Raw genomic sequence first — 21,887 nt, forward strand, 5'->3', positions numbered from 1 at the left:
TGTTTCTGAAGTTTCTCCAAAGAGAGATCCTCAGAACTATGCAGCAATTTCTTTCTTTATCCTTTCCATGAAGGTGGCAATTTTGCTATGATTGCATCGACTTGGAAAGCCTCAGGGACATCAATTTTTACGGCCTTTATTTTATTCACGAGAACCTGTAACTCGTGTACTTGTTCAAGAATAGGCTTGGAATCCAACATTTTAAAGTCAAAGTATTTAGATATTAAGAACTTTTTTGTACCTTCTTCTTCAGCCTTAAATATGAATTCAAGTGCTTTCCAAATTTCCTTTGCAGATGCGGTATCAGTGTAGAGATCATAGAGACGATCGGATAATGTGTTTAGAATATATCCACGGCATAGCAATTCATCTTCCTTACGTTTCTTTCTCTCCTTTTTGATTTCATCGGTATCATCCGCAGTTGGTTCTGGAATTTCCTCCAGGTCAGGATCCAAGACATATTGAATTTTCAGAGTAGTCAGGAGAAAAGTCATTTTGTCTTGCCAACGGGTATAGTTTGTTCCATCAAAACAATCTAGTTTGACAAGGTCCTGGTTCATGAGTTTGATGCTTGAAACAGAAGCGTCGGTGGCCATGGTTGATATACTTTAAGATTGTTAGAAAATATGTGTTTCAATCGAGAGCACCGAGGCTGGAATCGTGAATGGAATCACTTTCCTTAAAGTATTTCAAGCACTCCCGAATGTCTTAGAGTTTTGATGCAGTAATACCCAGGATAATTCAGCCTTATCGAGTTTGCGCAAGACCGGCGAAAACTCGAATGCAGCGAAGAACGATCTGGAATTATTCAGAGGATTTTCGGATTTTGTGATGTGATTTCTGAATGCAGAATCATCCTTTTATAGGCCATGAAAATATTAGTTTCAAAGGTTGCGACCCTTAATGAAACAATATATTTTCAAAAGATATGACTGTTGCACTTACACTGGTTCATGCACCATTTGCATAGTTTCACTTCTGCATGATTTCGTGAACATTTGCCACCTTTCCGATTCAAAATTCAAATCACGGACACTGAGCAAAATGTAACAACCGGCCGAAGACCGGCCGTCGCCTGCCGGAGCCGCCTCATTAATGCCGCGAATAGCCCGATCGCTCCGATGCGACGTGCCTAAGTGCTATAGTGCCGTCTACAAGCCGCCACTAGCGCCTCTACGCCCCGGACCCGGACCCGGAGTCGGAGTCGGAGCCGGAGCCGGTGTCACCGGTGGCGACACCGGCGAGTGGTTGTAGGATTGGGACAAGTGGCATAATGCTTGGGACCACCACATTTGTTAATGTGGCACTTTATCCTCTTTTGTCCTTTTGTTGAGTTAATGTTATTAACTCTTTATAAATACTTTGAAAGTGAGTGAATCTTCCAATGTGGGACTTTATTACATGCATTTATTAGCATTTACTCACTTTCACCATTTGTCATTTTAGAACATAACTTTGTAATTAATTACAACATTTTCCATATAAACAACCATCTATTGATACTCACCATTGTGGTACTCAATCTCAGACTTACAATCCCACATTTCTAGATGATTTATTTGATCACATAAACACACCTAACCCCCATAGAACTACTTATTCCAATTCTCATAACCCACCTGATCCATCTATTCCACATAATTCCCCTTCACATGATACACCTGACATGATACATACCTCAATACTTATTTCAAATCTTGAGAATTCAAATGAGAATACTTCTGATACTAACCTTTCTCCCTAAGAAATCTTGCCAATCATAAAATCCATAAGACATGTTAGGACTCCTGCATGGCTACAAATTTACCATTGTAATCTTCTTTCTAATACAATCCCCAATTCAGAAGCAGTTGCTCCTAATCCATATTCTCAATGTATATCATTTTTCTTATTATATGGTGCACTTTTTCTTACACACAAAAATTTCACTTTACATTTATCTGCCATTAGTGAAACTCACTCATATGAGTCAGCAATTTGTGATGCCAATTGGAAGGATGCCATTCAAACTAAGTTGACTACTCTAATTAAAACCAACACTTGAAATCTTGTCCCTTTACCTTCATAAAAGAAATTCATTGGATGCAAATGGGTGTTTAAGTTGAAAATGCATGCCAATGGAACTGTTGAAAGGTATAAGACACGTTTAGTTGCCAAGAGTTTTACACAAATTGAAGGATTAGATTACATGGATACCTTTAGCCCTGTGGTCAAAATGACAACAATTTGAGTGCTCATGGCTATTGTTGCTGTCCATAATTGGCCTCTCTTTCAACTTGATGTCAACACAACATCTCCTCATTGAGACCTTAGTGAAGAAGTCTACATGAAGGCTCATCCTTGTCTTAAATTACCTCATCCGAATCCCGTGTGCAAATTTCAAAAATCTTTATATGGATTGAAGCAAGTAAGTCGACAGTGGAATACTAAATTGATTGACACACTTATTTCCACTAGATACATTCAATCAAAGGCTGTTTATTCTCTTTTTACTAAGGCTTTCTTTGAAGGTATCATAGTCATCCTTGTCTATGTGGATGATTTGGTTCTAAGGGGAACTGATCTTGAAGAAATAATGCAACTCACAACACTAATAAATTCCAAGTTTAGTATCAAAGACCTAGGAGTTTTGAAATATTTTTTAGGATTTGAAGTTGCTCAAAATGCACAAGGTATTTCCCTTTGTCAAAGGAAATATGCTTTAGATCTCAAACATGATGCAAACCTTATTGGAGCTAAACCCTGCAATACACCAATGCAGCCTCATTTACAACTATGCAAGACACTTGGCACTCCTATTTCTGATTCTGATGCATATCGAAGACTCATTTACAGGCTTTTGTACCTGACTCACTCTAGGCCTGAGATAACTTATGCACTAAGCAAGCTAAGTCAATTCCTTGATGCTCCAACTGATGAGCATATGATGGGTGGTCTTCATGTGCTACGATTCCTCAAAAATAATCAAGATTAAAGTTTGTTCTTCTGCTCCTCTTCCACTTTATGTCTTAAGGGATGGGAGCTTATCTGAACACACGTAGATCTACTACAAGCATTTACTTTCTTCCTTGGAAAATACCTCATCAGCTGAAAAAGTAAGAAACAAGTTGTTGTGTCAGGCTCATCTTCAAAGTTTGAGTATCGAGCTTTGGCTTGTGCTACTTGTGAAGGCATTTGGTTTCTCTCCTTACTAAATAACTTCAAAACTCCACATCACATTCCAATCATCATCTATTGTGACAAAAAATATGTCCTACATATAGGTGTTAATCCAGTTTTTCATGAGAGAACCCTATATATACAAATTGATTGCCATGTGGTACAAGATAAGGTACTAGCTGGATTTGTTCACCGTAAGTCACGTTCAAAAAACAAGTTGCTAACATACTCACCAATACACCCGGGTCTATTCTATAATCATCAAGCCAAGCTAGGAATGCTTGACATACATTATAGCTTAAGGGGGAATGTTGAACACAATGTAGAGATGGATGTAACTAACTAGTTCATATAAGCATAACTGAATTGTAACTAACATTTAGTTATTTATCAATTAGTTAGATGGATGTTAAAGTTAGTTAAAGTTACTTTCTATATAAGTAACCATATCCACTTGTATGTGTGCATGATGATGAGTAATGAAAAATCTGCAACATATCTTTCTTCTTCACTCTCTTTTCTGCATTTTTACATTCTTAGCATGATTCTTAAGACTAACACCGTAAACCTCACCAAAATCAGGGAATTGTGAAATATAAAAGTTAAAAAACAAAGTCTAATTGTTAAAACTTTTAGTTATAAAAACAATAATGTCAATTTTATAAAAATAAGAGATATTAAGCAACGAAAAATAGAAGAAAATAAGAAATTTGAAGAGAAGGAAATACAACGGAAAGAAATAACAAACAAAAAGATAAAGAGGTCTGAGAAAAGAGAAATGCACTAGAGATTTATACAAGTTCAACCTAAATATTTGGTCTACTTTTATCCCCAAGATTTTTTTCTTGAGAGTTTCTAGAAAAATTATTTTGAATTTTTCACAAGTTATGCCCACAAACTTTCTTAAGACTAAGCAGGAGATTTTACACAAGCTAATCTCACAAACCAAACAAGAGATTTTACACCAGGATAATCTTCGAATCAAACATATATTTTACCCCAAACTAAGCTCAAGAACCATATGAAGTTTTTCACAAGCTAAACTTAATTACTAAAAAATACTTTTAATCGAATGACCTCAAGAACCAAACGAATATTTTCACAAACTAATCTCAAGAACCAAACAAGGGATTTTAACAGGTTAAGCTCTAGAACCAAACAATATCTCAAACATATTACATAATAGAAATTTCATTCTTGAGTAATTTATAAGATTACCACAACACTAGTACAACACAATTTTCACAGATATTTTTCACTTTCAAAGCACTAAGGCAACTTTGATGAAAGAATAGAAAGATGAAGAAGTCGAGAGTTAAAAGTGAAAAAAAGGATTTCAAAATAGACTTCTGGTGCATAGTGAAATGAGGAGAAACCCTCTATTTAGAGGAGAATAATTTTCTCAAAAAGGAAATGATTCATGAACATTTTTAATGTTCTAATCGATTATCCCTAGCTAGAAATCAATTAGACAAACCAACCATGGAATGTTTTCTAATTCTGCCATCACTAATCAATGAAAGGTTTCTCTGATTGATTGGTGACATTAAAAAGGTGTTAATCAATTAACCCTAATATGGTAATCGATTAACCAATGTAAAAAACACTCCTAATTGATTAAGCAAGTCCTTAATCCCTTTTCTCGTGGTTTTTGTAAAGTGAGAGAGGATTTAGAAACATTTAAGTGTGTGTGTAAGAGCTGCCTTAGCATCTCAAGAATAACTTTGATACCTTTACATATAAATAATCAATCAGACATGCACTAAGTGTAGGACCGGGAAAATTTTCACACTTCCTCTCTTTCACAACTTTGAAGCTTCAAGTCGCTTTGCTAGATTCGTTAATGACTTAACACTTCATATGGAACTTTGAATATTCAGGTTATTGAGGCTTGAGATATCTTCATGATCGCGCCCATTGATAAATGGTTTTCGAATCATTTATTTCACTTATTTCCTTTAGATATTTTATCTTTTTAGTCCGATTTACTTTCATTTTATTATGTATTATGCTTAGTATCGCGGAAGGAAAATTGAGATTAAGCTATTGATTAACTTAACTCGAAAATAAGTAAGAGTCGCCAGCGATCTTCATTGTTTCCAAAGGAATGGAAAAGAACGAATAAAACCCACAAATTTTTTAAAATAAAACAAATAAAACAAAGAGATAAGGGTACGGGGTTGGTTATACAAGGGGAAGGTGATAGCAGTCCTCACATCTTTGGTAATCCAAAGGAGCCTCTTGAAAATCTGTGTTAAGGCTAAAACTGGTTGTTTGCAAAAAGATTGTGGAGATGAGAAAAAAAGTGATTTGATGATTTTTTTTATTATGCTCGGAAAAATATTGCATCTTGTGCCTACATACCCCTTTTTTGCAATAGGGAAGTCAGAGCATTTGTAGTTCCGCTTTAAAAGAAACAACAAAAGTTTGTTGATTGAATTTAATGAAGAGATATATTGTCTTATTTGAGTGGAAAGCACAACGTACTCTCTACAATTATGGGGAAAAGAGTATTAGCATCATCTTTAATATGGATAATTTACAACTTGGATAACATCAACAAGCATATCTTAACATATATGTGGAAAATGTCAATCACTTTGCCATGTTTATTGAAGCAAGAAGGTTTGCAATCACTTCTAAAACAAGACTAATATCTAATCTTTTGAGAAAAAGGTTTTAAAAGAAAAAATGCAAAAAGGCACAAAAAGAAGTTTGATGATGTTTGTATCTTTTATGTTTTTCGAAAGAATTTTGATCATGCTTAAATATTTTAGCATTTATTAAGGAAAAGATTTGACAATCACTTGACAAAGTCAACATTTATTATGAAAGGTTTAAATTTTGAAAACAAGAAGGTTTAGAAAAAGGGAGAATATTTTGAAAATTTAAGAAAGGGAGGAGATGAAAGGACTATCCTAAAGCATAAGTAAAATCTTAGGAACGGAAAGATCTAACCACACGAGAAGCCAGCATTTAACAATAAGTCAAAATGAGCATTCATTTTCCTTTGGATTAAGCCACAAATGAAGCATCAGATGAAATCAAAGTCTCAAATGAAATCTAGACACCAAATGAATCTCATAGTATCAGATAAGTTCAAAGTATCAAGCTAAGCCACATGTATCAGATAAACCAAGGTGTGTCTCAAATTAATGATGGTATCAGATGAAGCTTAAGAGTCCAAATGTATCAGATGACTTCTAAGGTTGCAAATGAATTCCATTGCTTAGGAAAAAAGTAACCAAAGACTAAAGGTCAAAAGTCCACATCCAAAGCAAGGGATAGTAACCATTAGTCCAAGATTAAAGAGTTAAGTTTTTTAGGGTTTTTACTGTATTAATGTCTTTAAAAGAAAAAAGAAATTCCTAAAGGGCAAAAGGAAAAGGCATAAAGATAAATTGCAAGAAAGTAAAGTGCAAAGAATATAAATGCTATGAATAATAAATGCTTGAAATTTAAATTGCATAAAAATAAAGGGTAAGAATTAAAATGGAAAGAAATTAAAGTGCATTAAAGTAAAATGCATAAAATAAATGTTAGCACAATAGTAATGTTAGTATTATAGTTAGAATTAGTGATCTGATTCGAGACAAATTTAGCGCTATGTTAAGCAATTATAGATGTACTTATATAGAAGTATCATATATGAGGTCGATCAATAACAATTTATGTACCATACTAGCTAGAAAAATGATAGAGATCATTCTCTTAAAACAAGTAGCACAAGTAAAAACAAAAGAGGGATCAAGCACAAGGCAAGGAGATTGGTCCATTACATCAATCATTCTTCATGATAACTTAGGACAAACTTATCACCAATCCAAAGTATCTTAAATGATCCAATAATCAATGGAAGATAGATTTGAAATTATCAAAGTTCATCAAGTATTAATCTAAACTTCATAAACAAGATGGATATTAATCATCCAATTGATCAAAAAAAAAGGAGAAGAAAGAGATGAAGATGGATAGTGAAACCAAATTGAATCACAATATTGATCAAGTCATCATCAAGGTCAATCGCCTCTCTTGGTGGATTAAGGTGATGAACCTATCAACAACACAATGTACCAAAAACGATTCAATTAACCATTTAGTGATAGATTTGAATTGATGAAGGTTCCTTCAACCTCATCAACACCCAAAGTCCATTAATATTGAGGAGACATATGGTCAAAGAAGCCATGATTCAAGGCACCAGAAGTCAACACAATAGTAAATGCAAAAAATAACAATTAAAATGCAATGAAAATGATTTTTAATTGAAAATAAAAGGGAAAACGCCAAAGTATATTCAAAACATCAAATAAATGGCAAGAAAAATAATAGAAAATAAGAAATGGTTCAAAACATTTTTACAAATTTTTGGAGAAATTAAAAATGCATAAAACTATCTTTAAACCAATTAAAACAAAGGAAATAAGAGAAAAAACAAATAAAATATAAAAAATGAAGATAAAATTCTGAAAAATAATAATACAAAGTGTAAAATAATGTAAAATATTTTTCTGAATTTTTTGATAATTTCTGAGTGAAAATTTGAATTAAAATGAAGTTTACAAAAGAAAACAAAATAAAATGAAATAAATAAAATAAAAAAGGGATAATTGACATTTACCCCTGCCATTAGGGCGAGTTTTGGTTTTCCCCCCTATTAATTATTTTTTTTGGATTACCCCCTGTATTTTTAGGGTACCCCCTAAGCGTGTAAAAAACAGTGAAAACCCAGGGGGTAAATCAAAAAAACAAGTTTACAGGGGGGTCCTAGGGGGGTAAATCATAGAACTTTTCATATTTCAAGGGGGTAATCCAAAAAAAAAAATAATAGGGGGGAAAACCAAAACTCGCCCTAATGGCAGGGGGGTAACAGTTATTTATCCCAATAAAAAAACAACACCCACTGGATTTGGATTCATTAATCCATGTGGGACATCTAATGGACCAGATGAGAGACACTATGGTCCTTACTTAAATAAACACGTTTGATCCAATTTAAATGCATCAATCAAATTAAAACAATTGGCAACACGTGAATGGTTGAACCACAAGACAAACTCAGACCACCACACTCATAGCTCCAGTCATCTTCTCCGGTGGATTGCCACCAAAGTTTTAATGTTTGGTAACATTAGGCAATGAGACCACCACTATTGTGACTGTTTCATCACTGCAAACTCAACCATATGCTTCACTTTTGTTTATTGAAAGTGAGCATGGAGAATTTCAAATAAAACTCAATGAAAATGCAAAAACGAAAAATCAAAATTAAATGATGAAAATGAACGATCAATGCAAGGTGAGTTCGAGGAAAGCATCAGGAAGCAATAGGCTACAATGTGGTATCTCATTTTAGTCCAAAAAGTTCTCAAATCTACCTTGTACAAGTGATGAACGACGAGCTTGGTTTGGGTGTTTCATAAGGTCTTAAGCTTTGGTTCTTGTTATTTTAGCTATAGAGAACACCAAAGATGCTAATGGAATAAAGAAATCGAGTTAAATTTGCTTAGAATTTGAGAACGATCTCTGAAAATTTTAGTGGAAAGTGTGAGCTCGAGTATAGTTTTGAGGGGCTTACCAAGCTTGATTTTGAGTGCAAATGGTTGCGCTATTTATAGGAAGAGTATATGAAGCTCATACGTGTATAAATTGGTTAGAATTCATGTGAATCAAGTGTGAGCAAAGTGTGACAATTCTTGGTTATGAAGTCATCCAAAACGCAGTGAAATCCTTCATATTTTGGGTCGTATTTTATACTTAGTCGTCACTTAACATCACCAAGTACCAATCACATGCAGAGCTTGGCTTAAAATTGATAATTAAGTGAATTTGAAAAACTGATCTTGAGCAAAATTCAGTTGCAAATGGCCATGTTCAAAACTATGTGAAATCTTGTACACATCACCATTGTCTTCCATTATTTTTGCCAAATGATCACATCATGACATAGAGTGCAATGCAAAAAGAAAGGTTTCATTTGGATGCTTGAGCAAAAAGTTATGACTTTGCAAAGTTTGTACCATGATCTATTATTAGAGGTCAAAAAATTTCTAAGTCCAAAATGACCCTATAATGTCTCTAATACTTTCATGACCTTCTAAGCATAATTAGCTCTTGACTTGTGAAGAGAAGTTATAGGAAGTTAAGAAAAGTTATTTTCCCAAAGAATCACTAAAAAATGTTGAATATTGAATGATTTATGATATTTTGAACTTTGACTTGAAAAGTTAACTTTTTAGGTCAGAGTACTTTGTACAATCTTGCAAACATGGACTTTTCTTGCATTTCAAGGTAAATTTATGATCATATGAGCTTAACATGATGGATTCTTGGATGTATTTTGATCAAACTTGCAATGTCTTTAGGAAACTTGTTGAACAAGGCATGAAAATATACAAGTGAACCTTTGAAGTTTTTTGAGAAACAAGATACCAAACTTTGAGCTATCTTTGAAATTATAGGTCATGCCTTGATGGATTAGCTCTTGTGAATCAATGGTTGACCATATTTTGACCTTGAGAAAGTAAACCCTGGTTAAGGGAACCATGCTTGATGCTCTTGATTCAAAACCTACCTTGCACAATAAACTAAAGGAAACAAGGCATATTTTTGGTATTTTGATTAGTGATTAGTGAAACATAAAGCATATAAACACAAATGAAAAAGATACATAAAGTGGTGTTTGATGATCTCCATAAAGACAAACCCAAAAAAGAGAGGGTTAGGAGACAACCTAGTTTGTGATCTTGATGCATATCAAAGATGCAAATGAATTGGGATGTTAGGGGTAAAAATTAGGGTATGACACTTGGTAATATGTTTTTGAAGTTTTAGGCTTGAGTTTAAAAGGAACGAAAATCATAAAAAAGGAGAAAATTTGGATTTCTCCATGTATTTTTCAGAGGGCTGCTACGGGCGGCCGTAGCAACAAAGGCGCCATCCCATACAAATATCAGGGACCTGCTATGGGTGGTCGTAGTAGGAGGGCGAGAATCTCCATTCTTTTTCTTTCCTCTTATGTTTCAAGTTGTTGTGATTTTGGGATTTGAAGCTGATTTCGATTTGTAATATTTTCCATTTTATGAGCATTGAACGTAACTGATTTTTCCCATAAATAGAGTTGGCTATAAAACTCATAGGTAGTCTTGAGTTTTGAGGATATCTTTTTTTAGCTTTTATGTATAATTTCAGCTTATTTCAAAAAGCTCTCTGCTCAAATCTCTAATGGAGCATATGAATCTTTATCTATTCAAGCTATTTTGTTGCCAGTTAAGTTCTGTTTATCACTTCATTGCAATTATCATATTATTTTCATTATTTATCACCATTTCAATTATTGCTCTGTTTGTGTTGTTTCTCACCATGAGTGAGTAGTCCATTAGGGACTAAGGGTCATAAGACTTATATCATGACTATTCATATGATCTGTAACAAATCGATTCTGAGAAATTTCATCTACATGTTATTTTAAAACCTGAGTTTTTAAGATCAACCTTTATACGAAAGTAAAGATTTTTCAAGCTGATCATATACTGAAAAGGAATGCCCCAGTATCCAAAAATAGGTTTTTAAACAACTCCATACGAAATCACGAAACTGCTCAAATTTAGTTGAGAAAAGTTTCATCTCCATAGTTCTTCAAGGAAAAGGATCTCTGATAAATAATTCAGACTTGCGAAAGCAGACAGATTTATCTCAGACAGGACAACATGCTGAGGAAATTACGTGTTTTCTAAATTTATCTATTTTTGGATTTCTCGTGATTGAAGGGGAGGATTGTACAGATACGTTGGAGTAAGGATCATGAACTCTAAGTCTTGTTTGCCTCATTATAATTAAGTGCTTTTTCATTTAAGATATTTTTACAAAAGTGCTTTTAACTTAAGTTGTTTCGTAAAATATTTGATCGCTCTAGATTTAAATTGAAATACTAGAATTTGATAATCTCTTTATACTACTCCGCATTGTCGTACACTTGCGACGTGTCACTCATAATATATTTTGGGGATTAATCATATCGATATCCGATATCATTTTTTATACCGGATTTCATAGAGCAAGGTAAAATTTCTCTTATGAAGGTACATGCTAAGAAGAATCCTGCAGACATGTTATCCAAGGTTGTGTCAGGAAGCAAGTTCCAACATTGCTTGGAATTGCAAAAAAAAAAAAAAATCATGTTAGTTATTACATGGATAAATAAATGGAACTATGAGTGGTTTGATCCCAATCACAATGTAGAGTTTGTAACACATTACGGAAAATTATAAAAGTATAATTTAAGATTTTTTTTTTGGCCAAGTACTCTATTGGCTAGAAGTTCTATCTTAAACTAAATAAGTGAGATGTCGCAGGTTAAAACATGTGCTCTTATAATTGATGTCTCTGCACAACTACCAACTGAACTGACTTAACGAGACAAGATATTATTTTCTTTTGTAATATATATTTATCTTCTAGAATGGTTCTTTATTTAATGACAAAATATAGACAACATATAATTGTTAACATACATGTATTGTGAAACATTTATTTTATATTATTTATTATAAGCTAGATTTTCACTGCAAGCTCTAACAAAAACTTCTAAGAGATCTTTCATCATGCCATGATCTCTACTCCATCACTCTTACCATCATTAATTTGATTACCAATCCTTTGTACACTCTTATAAGTATACCTCTTTGCTATGAAAATATAGGCACTCAAATTCAAAGCATTAATAATAGCCAACATCCAATAGTATCTATCCAAACGACTTGAATTTATATCCTTCCCAAACCAACTTTTTCCATTCTTTTCAGTCACATGATCCACAATAATGATTAAAAAGCTGCTTAAGAAACTTCCAACTCCAATCACACTAAGATATAAAGCCATTCCTAAGCTTCTCATTGAATCAGGAACTTGGTCATAGAAATACTCTTGTAAACCAATAAGAGAAAATGCATCACCAAAGCCAAGAAGAAAATATTGAGGTACTAACCAAAATACACTCATCAGTCTCATATTCTTTTCCCCTGTTACCTCTGTTCTTAAGATTTCATGTTCATGCATTCTAAGTCTCTTAGCTTCTACTAATGCTGCAACAACCATAACTATGACTGAAAATGCTATGCCAATGGAAATTCTTCTAAGGATGCTGATTCCTCTTTCATTACCAGTGATTTTTCTCATAATTGGAACAATAACTCTGTCATATATTGGAACAAATATTAAGATTCCAAACGCTGATGCAGACGAAACAGAAGCTGGTGGGATTGAGAAACTGTCATTTACTTTCAAGTTCATAGAAGCTGCTTGTTTTACAAAGAGTGTTGAGCCTTGTGCTAAACATATTCCTGTTGTTAATGATGTTAACCATATTGGAATTATGTTCAGAATAAGCTTTGTTTCTTCCACTCTTGTAACTGTTGCTAATCTCCATGGATTCTTATTTTTATCATTTTGTGTATCTTCTATTATTGCAGCCTTGTCGAGAAACCTATTCATTCATTTCAAATCATGTTAAAGTTGATAAATAAATTCTACGCAATCAAATGTGTCGATGTTGGACACTGACATTAGTCAGACACTAAACACATCTTGATTCAGAGATATCAGTGCTACATATTACATTATATATGTATCATACCTTAGGTTGCTTGTACTGCACAGAAGCCTTCCTTGGGAATTATCTGACTTTGGAACTTCATACAACAAATCGGGATTTGAAGGACAAGTTAATTTCCTTTTCCTTATAGCTGCAACTAGGACCTGTAAAATTGGTTTTAAAGTGTTTCCTTGTGGCCTTCTATACCTATAAAATGGCCTCCCAACATAAAAAGCAATGATACATAGAGCCATTAGAATTGTTAATATAAGACTAGCAGCTCCCCAGCTAACAAAATCCTGAACATAAACAATCACAGTTGCACCAAGCAGCAAAGCAAAACACAGTGCAAAGCTCCACCAATTGAAGAAAGACATCTTCTTCTTCCTTTCTTCCACATGATCTTCGTCGAATTGGTCTGCTCCAAAGCTTTCTAAACATGGTTTGTGTCCTCCGGTTCCAACGGAGATACAGTAAAGGGAAAGGAAGAAAACTACTTCATGAAGTTTTCTTGGTTGAAGACATGTCTTTGTGTTGCATGGCTTTAAAATTGGGATGTATTGAGACAGTGTCAGTAGGCTTAACCCCTGGTTTGAGTTTCACGGTTAGAAAATTATAAAACTCAAAAGCTATCATAAATTTTAAAAGTTAAAAAAGAATTACCATGAAGTAAACAAGGGAAGAAAACAAGACCATAGGAAATCGACCAGTGTAAGCATCAGCAAGAAATCCACCAATAAGAGGCATTAAGGTTGTTGTTCCTGTCCAATAGTTTACATTCTTTGCTGCTGTTTTCAGATCTTCATGCATCACCTTGGTAAGATATGATATCAGATTTGATGCTATCCCATAAAAGCTTACCCTTTCACTAAATTCAATTGCTGCACCAGATCATGAAAACTTATAAAATTGTTACAAACTTTTATAAAAAATGATGAAAATATATACAAGTAGATATATCTTACTGAGTACAAAGAGAGAAGCAATCCAAACACCAGTTGAAGCACGAAGAGGAACTTTTCCTTTGTAATCTACAGAACCATCATGGACCCATTTTTCTTGTTCATTTTCTTCTTCTGTTGTATTTTGCTTTCTCTTCTCTTTTACTTGATCCATACTTACAAATGGAAGTGATAATTACAAGCTTAAGAGGTTCTAAATGGGATGTTATGTTATATAGAGAAAAGGAAAGAAGAAATGTACAAATGCGTATTATCTATTGTTGCTAGTCTCATTAGTGGCATGGCATCTTTCCATATGCATTTAATATAGGATTTTTTTTAAGTTTTCTACCCATCACAAAAAATTAAGTAATATACATTCCACCAATCACATTGTATTATTTTATTTTGTCCTATTTAATTAATTATTAAATAATATATATTTTGGTTGTTTCCAATACATTTTATACTAAGGATAACTCTACCCAATTTTTTTTGTGTTGGGTAGATAAGAATTTAAAGTTTTAAAAAAAAAAAAAAATCTGTTGGCTTGTATCATAAATTCCCAGAAGCTTTTATTTTAAATTTCTAGGAAAAAACTAATAGATGTTTAGTTTGGAATATATGCTAGCATTATAAAATTTTCAGTGGCTTATTAGTAAAAGTTAACTTGAGTTTTTTTTATTGAACTAGTTTATTCATTTTGAAACAAGAGAGAACATTATTTAATTACTAGTACATGGACTTGTGCAATGAACTAGAATTTAATTAACTCATCCAATAGTTAATAAATGTAAAATTAAAATAAAGTGGTGGAAAGGTGTGTTTCTTTTCTTTTCTTTTTTTTAGATGTCTAATTAGTTTGCAGGTGGTATTTTTAAGATTGTAGGTTCAGGCCTCCAGACTTATTTTTAGGAGGATCCTTGGATATATGATCTTTCTCACTTGAGAAGAAGTTCCATGATCTATACTCAAAGAGATGGTTTGGTGCGAAAGATTGGCAGAATGAAGAATGAGAATTTTATTTGGGATCTTAGGTGGAAAAGAATTTTTTTTCTCCGTGAGTTACCTATGATTGATGACTTTTTTGTGTGTTTCATAGTTCTACTCTCTTTCAAGACAGAGATAAACAAAAATGAAATCATTCAGGAAATAATGTTATCTCTTGCATCTACTTATCATATTTTGTTGAATCTCCTTAACCATTATTTAGCATAGATTTGATTGAGAATCCGACCAACCACTTGATCTGGGATAATTTGGCTCCTTCTAAGGTAGTGGTCTTCTCTTAACAGCTTTTTTGCAAAATAAACACCCTTCTGACGAAAACTTATTGAAAAAGAGGGCAATTGTTAATTCTTTCAGTATTTGTTTGTCCCTTGTGTGGAGGTTTTATGGAGTTGGTATTTCATCTATTTCTCACTTGTGATTTAGAGATATTAGTGTGGTATAGGATCTTTCATTGGTTAGGTTGGCAGGTGATTATATCTAGTAATGATAAATGTTTGTTTGAGTTTTTCCTATCTCTAGGTGGTAGGGCTACATCTAAGGGTGGTTTACCTACGATTTGGTATGTGGTAGTTTAGTTTATTTGAAGGATTCATAACAATGATATCTTTAATGGTGTCTTTAGAATGATGAAATAAGTGGAGGTGAAGAGTTTGTTGGCTTAAAATGGTTTCTAGATAGAGCATAGGTGGTCTAATGCGCATTCTCTAATTGCATTCAAAACCCTATTATACTAGGATAATTTATAATGCCCAAACGAGAAATGGTATGTGATGGAACTAAGGGGGCGAAAGCCTGAACGAAGCTTGGTTTCCTAGGGGTCTTAAGTACATCGGGTTGCCTAGTTGGGCTTAAGCCCAAAAAAAAACAACCTATCTCATATAACACATGTGACTTCTGAGGGGGATCTATATTCGATGCATGTAACGTGTAGAACCGAGAGGATCCATAAGATAGGGGGACTTGCTGAGAATTAGTAATCTTACCCCAATTTTATTATTGTTTTCCAGATATAGTGGAGAAGTGAAGGAATTGTTAGATGGTCTCGAGTAAAGACTTGGACGAGCAAATTACTTGAAAACCTTATGAAGGTTTTATCTTTCTACCGTTCTTTGTTGTAGGAAACATATGGTAAACATTTATAGTTGTAGAGTTGAATTACGTATGATTTTGATTTTCATCAGTTTTAGCTTTTGTATGTTTCTATGTACCATTTTATAACATCACTACATATTATTTTAGACGTATATGTATGGGGTGTTACTTCGACCTAGAACTAGAGTAGATGAATGTCAAGACTGATTTTCTAAATAATGATCTAAACGAAATAATTATGATGAAGCTACCTTAAGGGTATGAAGAAAAGCTAAGGACGATTATGAGTGAAAGATGAACATGTCACTATATGGCGTGAAAAAATCTCCTAGGAAATGGAACAAGAGATTCAATAAGTTCACGATACAGATAGGTTTCACAAGGAATAACTTCGATCATTGCATTTATTTTAGGTTCTCACATGAAATTTCACTTGTCATCTTATTACTCCATGTGGATGAAATCCTCATAGAAAGAAACTTCGTCGAATAAGTAATGAGGAAAAAGGATGAACTTAACCATAAATTCTAAATGAAGGACCTTGGAGTTGCAACCAGGATCTTAGGTATTGACATTATTAGAGATAGAAAGCAGTCGAAATTATGCTTATCTCTATAGTCGTATCTAAGGAAGATTCTCGACATATTTAGTATGTCGAAATCAAAACCTGTTATAACACCAACAACTCAACAATTGAAGCTAAGTATAACTCAAAGTCTTAGTACTTTAGTCAAAAGAGTCTATATGAATAACATACCATTTGTTAACATAATAGTTTCTTTGGTGTTTGATATGGTTTGTACCAGGCCAGATATAATATATGTAGTAAGGCTTGTAAGCAGGTACATAGCCAACCCTTGAAAGACACGCTAACAAGTTTTGAAATGGATCCTAAGATACATAAGTGGATCTCTGAGCAGAGTCGTAATTTATGGTGCAGCCAAAGGTGACAATAACAAAGTGTTAAGATGAAGGATTTGTTGATTTTGACTATGCATGATGTATGGATACCAGAATATCTCTTTCCATATATGTGTTCACCATGTTTCGTACATAAATTAGTTGGAAAGCAATACTTTAGAAGGTTGTAGCCTTATCAATCATTGAAGTTGAATATATTTCCCTCACTGAAGGTTTCAGTTGTTCACAATGGTACTGATATGATCACTAAATTATTATCAAGTTCCATGTTTTTCCAATGTATGTAGTTGATAACACTGTATGATGATAGCTAGCTTGTTTTCATGGTGTTTTAGATTTTGTTCGAAGGTGGAGATTTGAAGCTTTTGAGTCATAAGCTAGTATTTGGATTGAACTCAAAACTCAATGGGGTAGCTTCAATATTCGACATAGACGAATTAATATGCTGTAGTTGAAGTTTGGTCATGCATGTTATAGTCCAATTCTGTTCATGTTTCATACAGGGTACATTTTGATAATGTTGTAAATTTGTATGACATGTATTTTAGTTATTATCACGCGATAGATATATATGCTAGTAATCTATAAATAGACTACTCTCTCACTTGTTTGGAGAAAGGTAGTAGTTATTCACTTGTAATTAATTACCACTCATCAACTTAATATAAATTCAAGGTTGTCATGATGTCAACCCTAGCTACGTGTCATCTAGCAACCCTTGATAAAAATCCTAACTGCATTATTACTTATTTGACCCTATATATAAAATAATAATAATAATAATGAATATAATAATAGTAGTAGTAATATATATTATATAATATTATTATATTTAACTTAAAATAATAAAATAAAATTATAATATATATATATATATATATATATATATATATATATATATATATATTATATATATATATATTATAGAGATATATATATATATATATATATATATATATATATATATATATATATATATATATATATATATATATATATATATATATATTATATATTATATATATATAATTATTAAATTTTTTAAACTGACACTTTATTAATAACATTAATAAAAAACATTTTACTAATATAAATAAAAAAATTACACGTCTTCTTATTCTATTTGTATATTTTGAAATAAATAATTAAAATATTTTTTATTTTAAAGCATTAGGACTCAACAGTTTAATATGTAATGTTTTTACATTATTAACTCTTAAAAGTAGCATACTTTAATTCTCAAATTTTCATATTCTATTTTATTTTTAAAAAATTAGCTAAAAAATGTATCTATGAAATATAATATCCAAATATCTAAAAACAAATATAAATTTTTTATAATAAATGATAAATAAAAAATACAATTACAATTTAAATATGTATTTATAATTTTTAAAATATAAGTTAAAAATCTCTCTATTCCACATTTCAGATTTAAATTTAAATAATATATATCTCTTCCACATTACAGATTTAATATCAATAATCATGTAAACCTACTATATATTTTTCATGAGAATTATACTTTTGAATGTTAGTTTGAGACTACTCTTAAGGTCATATCTTCATCTTCATTTTTTCTTAAATTTCGTTTTCATATTAAAACTAGGTTAATATTCTTTTTATCTTTCTCGCACACTTTTTTGCTTTTCACTCTATGTTTTACTTATTTTCTTACAATTGATATTTTTTTATATTAAAAATATAATTAACAAATTATTAAGAGGAAAGCATCGCACGAACAAACGACTAGTTTCTATTACAACCAAACAATCTACATTGATTTTATAATCACTAATTATATTAATTTTATAATGACTAAATATGCCAAATAAATTTATAGAAAATAATGCATCTTAATTTTCATATAACACTTATCTATTTTGATTTTAAAAAGTTTGATCAACGTCTATAAACAAAAACTAATACTAATAAATAAATTATACTTTTAATATATTCAATTTCAAAAATATATAAAAAATATTTGAATGTTATTTCTATTTTTTAAAATACTTTAATTTAAATCTCGTCTTAGACTTAAGAATACATTGGATCGACCTTACTTGCCAAAGATTAATACTCTCGCTGTTTCTTTTTAAGTGTTGTTTTAGCATAAAACTCTTCAATCAAGATAGTGGTTTGTTAGAGTTATTTTTTCTATTACACCCTCATTTATTTTTTCTTTCTAAATAAATTCAATCATATGCTCTCTATCTTTTCAATAACTAATTAAAAAAATAATTAATTTTATGGAAAATATAAAGTGGAGTTATTAAAAAATTAAGGGTATAATTGACAAGTTATAATATTAAATTATAAAACGACACTTAAATAGAAACCAAATTTTTTTTAAAACAACACTTAAAAAAAATGGAAAGAGTAATAAAAAAAAATTCTACTCGGCCCTAGTTTACTTGAGTAAGAAAAACAAATATTATTGTGAGATATGAAAGCAACCCTTATCAACTAAAACATAAACTCATAGTGGTAAAAACACTTTGAGGTTAATAGACGTGCATAGTTTAAAAAGCAATGATTTCAATCATTTAGTTTTTGAACCACGTCTTCCACTCTTAATATTGGAGCACCTCCTCTTCCACTCTTAGTGCTTGACTAGAAACAGAGATGTTAAAATGGAACTAATCCACTTATTCAAACCACAACTTCTTTTATGTTTATTTCGATAAGTACAATATCAAATTAATCATATTATTTTAAGATTAAAAACTTGACATTGTAATTTTAAGTGATAATGATAAAATAATTATTATCGACACTTTAGTTAAAAATAAATTTTCTCATTCCCAATTTAAAAAATGACAAATATTTGAACATAACTTAAATAAAGTATTTTTGTTAATAGCATTTTTAATGTGTTGTGAATTTTTATATGCAATAATTTCATTAAAACCAGTATAAGGGATATTCGAATCTATTATATAAATAGAAAATTTACGAGCTTTGAATAGAAGTTGGAGGGAATGTGTAATACCTCATAATTTTCTTTTAGTCAAATGTGTTAACTTAAGTGAGTTATAACTATGTGACAAATATATTATACGTACTAATTTGGTTTGACACCAAATACAAATCCTCTCTTGAAATCAGAAGCAAAAGCAAGAGCCTAAGGCAGGGTTCTGTGGGCTTTAATCTCATGTAAGACATCTAGGGATCTTACATTGTGATCTTTAAATTAGATCATTTTGCATGTGATTGATTATTGATTCTAATTTACGTGGATTGCTTGATTAGTTGTTAAATGATCATTTCACTGCATGTTGATATTAAAATACGAGTCATATTGCATGTGAGAGATGTATTTATGTGAGGAAAAGGTTGGATATTTGATTGAGTGCAAGAAAATGTAATAAAAATGGGTATTTTTTAATATGGACAAATTTGTAATCGATTACCCTCAGATGGTAATCAATTACCTGTGTGAAAACTGGATTTTTAGGAAATTTCAAGGATTGGTAATCGATTATCATTGGAGGATAATCGATTACCCAACAAGAAGAATGCAAAAAAAGGAAATTTATGAGACAATATTGAATGGTAACCGATTTCCACCAGCAAGTAATCGATTACGCACAAGAAAATGGCAAAAATGCAGACTTTCGGGAACATTTTACTCAACAAGATGAAGTATAAGGATACCTATTGGTTGATAATGTGTTATTAGGTTAGGAAAAGTATATAAGTGGGATGTAAAATCAGAATCTCACTTGAGTCAAGGGCATGGTTAGAGGAATTAGGTATTGAATCCTAATTGTTTAAACACGTAATGATAAAACATGTGTGTAATATGTGACTTACCACATATAAAAGAAAGTAGCTATATACATGTAGATGATGATACGAATCATTGAACCTATTAATTGTATAGTTCGTAATTAGAGAGGTTAATTTGATCAAGGTGGTCGAATGTTGCTGACTCTGTAATACCACACTTAGTTGGTGAAGGGCTAGTATGATGTCAGTGATCTCATAATACTTGTCTTGATACGAGGAGGATTAGTAGGATGTTGATGATCTTGTAATACTAGTCATGTTCTATGGTGTACATAGGTGTAAGAGATAGTGTAACAATATCTCTACAATGTATGAGATTCATTAAGTCCAAAATCCTCTTAGTGTTACACTATGTCTAGAAGTATCTCTACAGTATTTGTTATCTCACTCCTATGTTTATTCTATTTTTTCTAGATGATAAGATAATAGGTAAAGGCACAGGGAAGAAGAAGTGAAGAGTCTCGATGTGGATGCTTTATATTTTAGTTATTGTTGGAAATAGAAAAAATATATGGTATGTTTTCTATTAAAAGGAATATTTAAATCTTAGGTTCATGTATATTTAGATTCATGCATTTAGAAAGTTGGACTATTATTTATTTCTCCTTGTAAACATAATATGTAATTAATTATATACTGTGTATAAATATCATGGGTGCTGAGTGTTTTACTCACTTAAGCACATTCAGAAAATTTCTTATTCCTATTTTTCACATGGCATTAGAGCTCCTAATCTAAGGGACTCTACTTCCGCTAATATCATTATTTAGAAATCTGATCGGGCATTTTTATGCGGTCAGAACCCTTAAATCTTGACTGGGCAACACATGCTGTCAAGTTTTTTTTCAACTAAACGCTATCTATACTTTTCCGACAGCCGTCCGTACTGTTCCATACAGTTTCCTGCAGATGTCGGTACAACTCTGCATATTTTTTAGCAGTTGTCTGCACAGTTTCAGCCGCTGTCCCAACATTTTCTATTTTCAGCATCTGTCTACACAGTTCCAGCCACTGTCTACAAGTTCCAGCCGTTGTCCGCATAGTTCCAGCCGCTGTCCCTGCATTTTCTAGGTTGATTTCTTCATTGAATCTTATCTTCTTTGATATCTTACACATAAATATTTGGTGGTTGCTTCTATTTTCTTTATGACCAATAGTATGGAAAAGTTATCGGGTAATTGCAGTGTAGGGTTTTCTGGTAAGTTTCCACTCTTATTTGGATTTCATGTCTCAGAAACACCATGTTTATTTTGGATATTAGATTCATGAGCCACATACCACATGACACCCTCTTCGAAACAATTCTCCACATATTCCCTTTGTCCCAGTAATAAAATAATTTATACTGCAGATGGTACTATTGTAACTGTAGCTGGCAT

The 21,887-nt window shown here is 32.0% G+C and overlaps 1 protein-coding gene across 1 annotated transcript; it reads right to left on the bottom strand.

Moving 5' to 3' along the window:
- Nucleotides 1-11,575: 11,575 nt before the first annotated feature.
- Nucleotides 11,576-13,972, bottom strand: LOC131629700 (protein NRT1/ PTR FAMILY 5.6-like). The gene is made up of 4 exons (XM_058900481.1): nt 13,717-13,972; nt 13,415-13,632; nt 12,794-13,338; nt 11,576-12,643 (listed from the first exon to the last, which is right to left on the bottom strand). The coding sequence occupies exons 1-4, from the start codon at nt 13,865-13,867 to the stop codon at nt 11,761-11,763; spliced, it is 1,797 nt and encodes a 598-aa protein (XP_058756464.1). The 5' UTR covers nt 13,868-13,972; the 3' UTR covers nt 11,576-11,760.
- Between the last annotated feature and the right edge of the window lie 7,915 nt (nt 13,973-21,887).

Source organism: Vicia villosa, unplaced genomic scaffold, assembly GCF_029867415.1.
Source record: "Vicia villosa cultivar HV-30 ecotype Madison, WI unplaced genomic scaffold, Vvil1.0 ctg.000598F_1_1_3, whole genome shotgun sequence".
In the NCBI taxonomy this organism is placed as follows: Eukaryota; Viridiplantae; Streptophyta; class Magnoliopsida; order Fabales; family Fabaceae; genus Vicia; species Vicia villosa.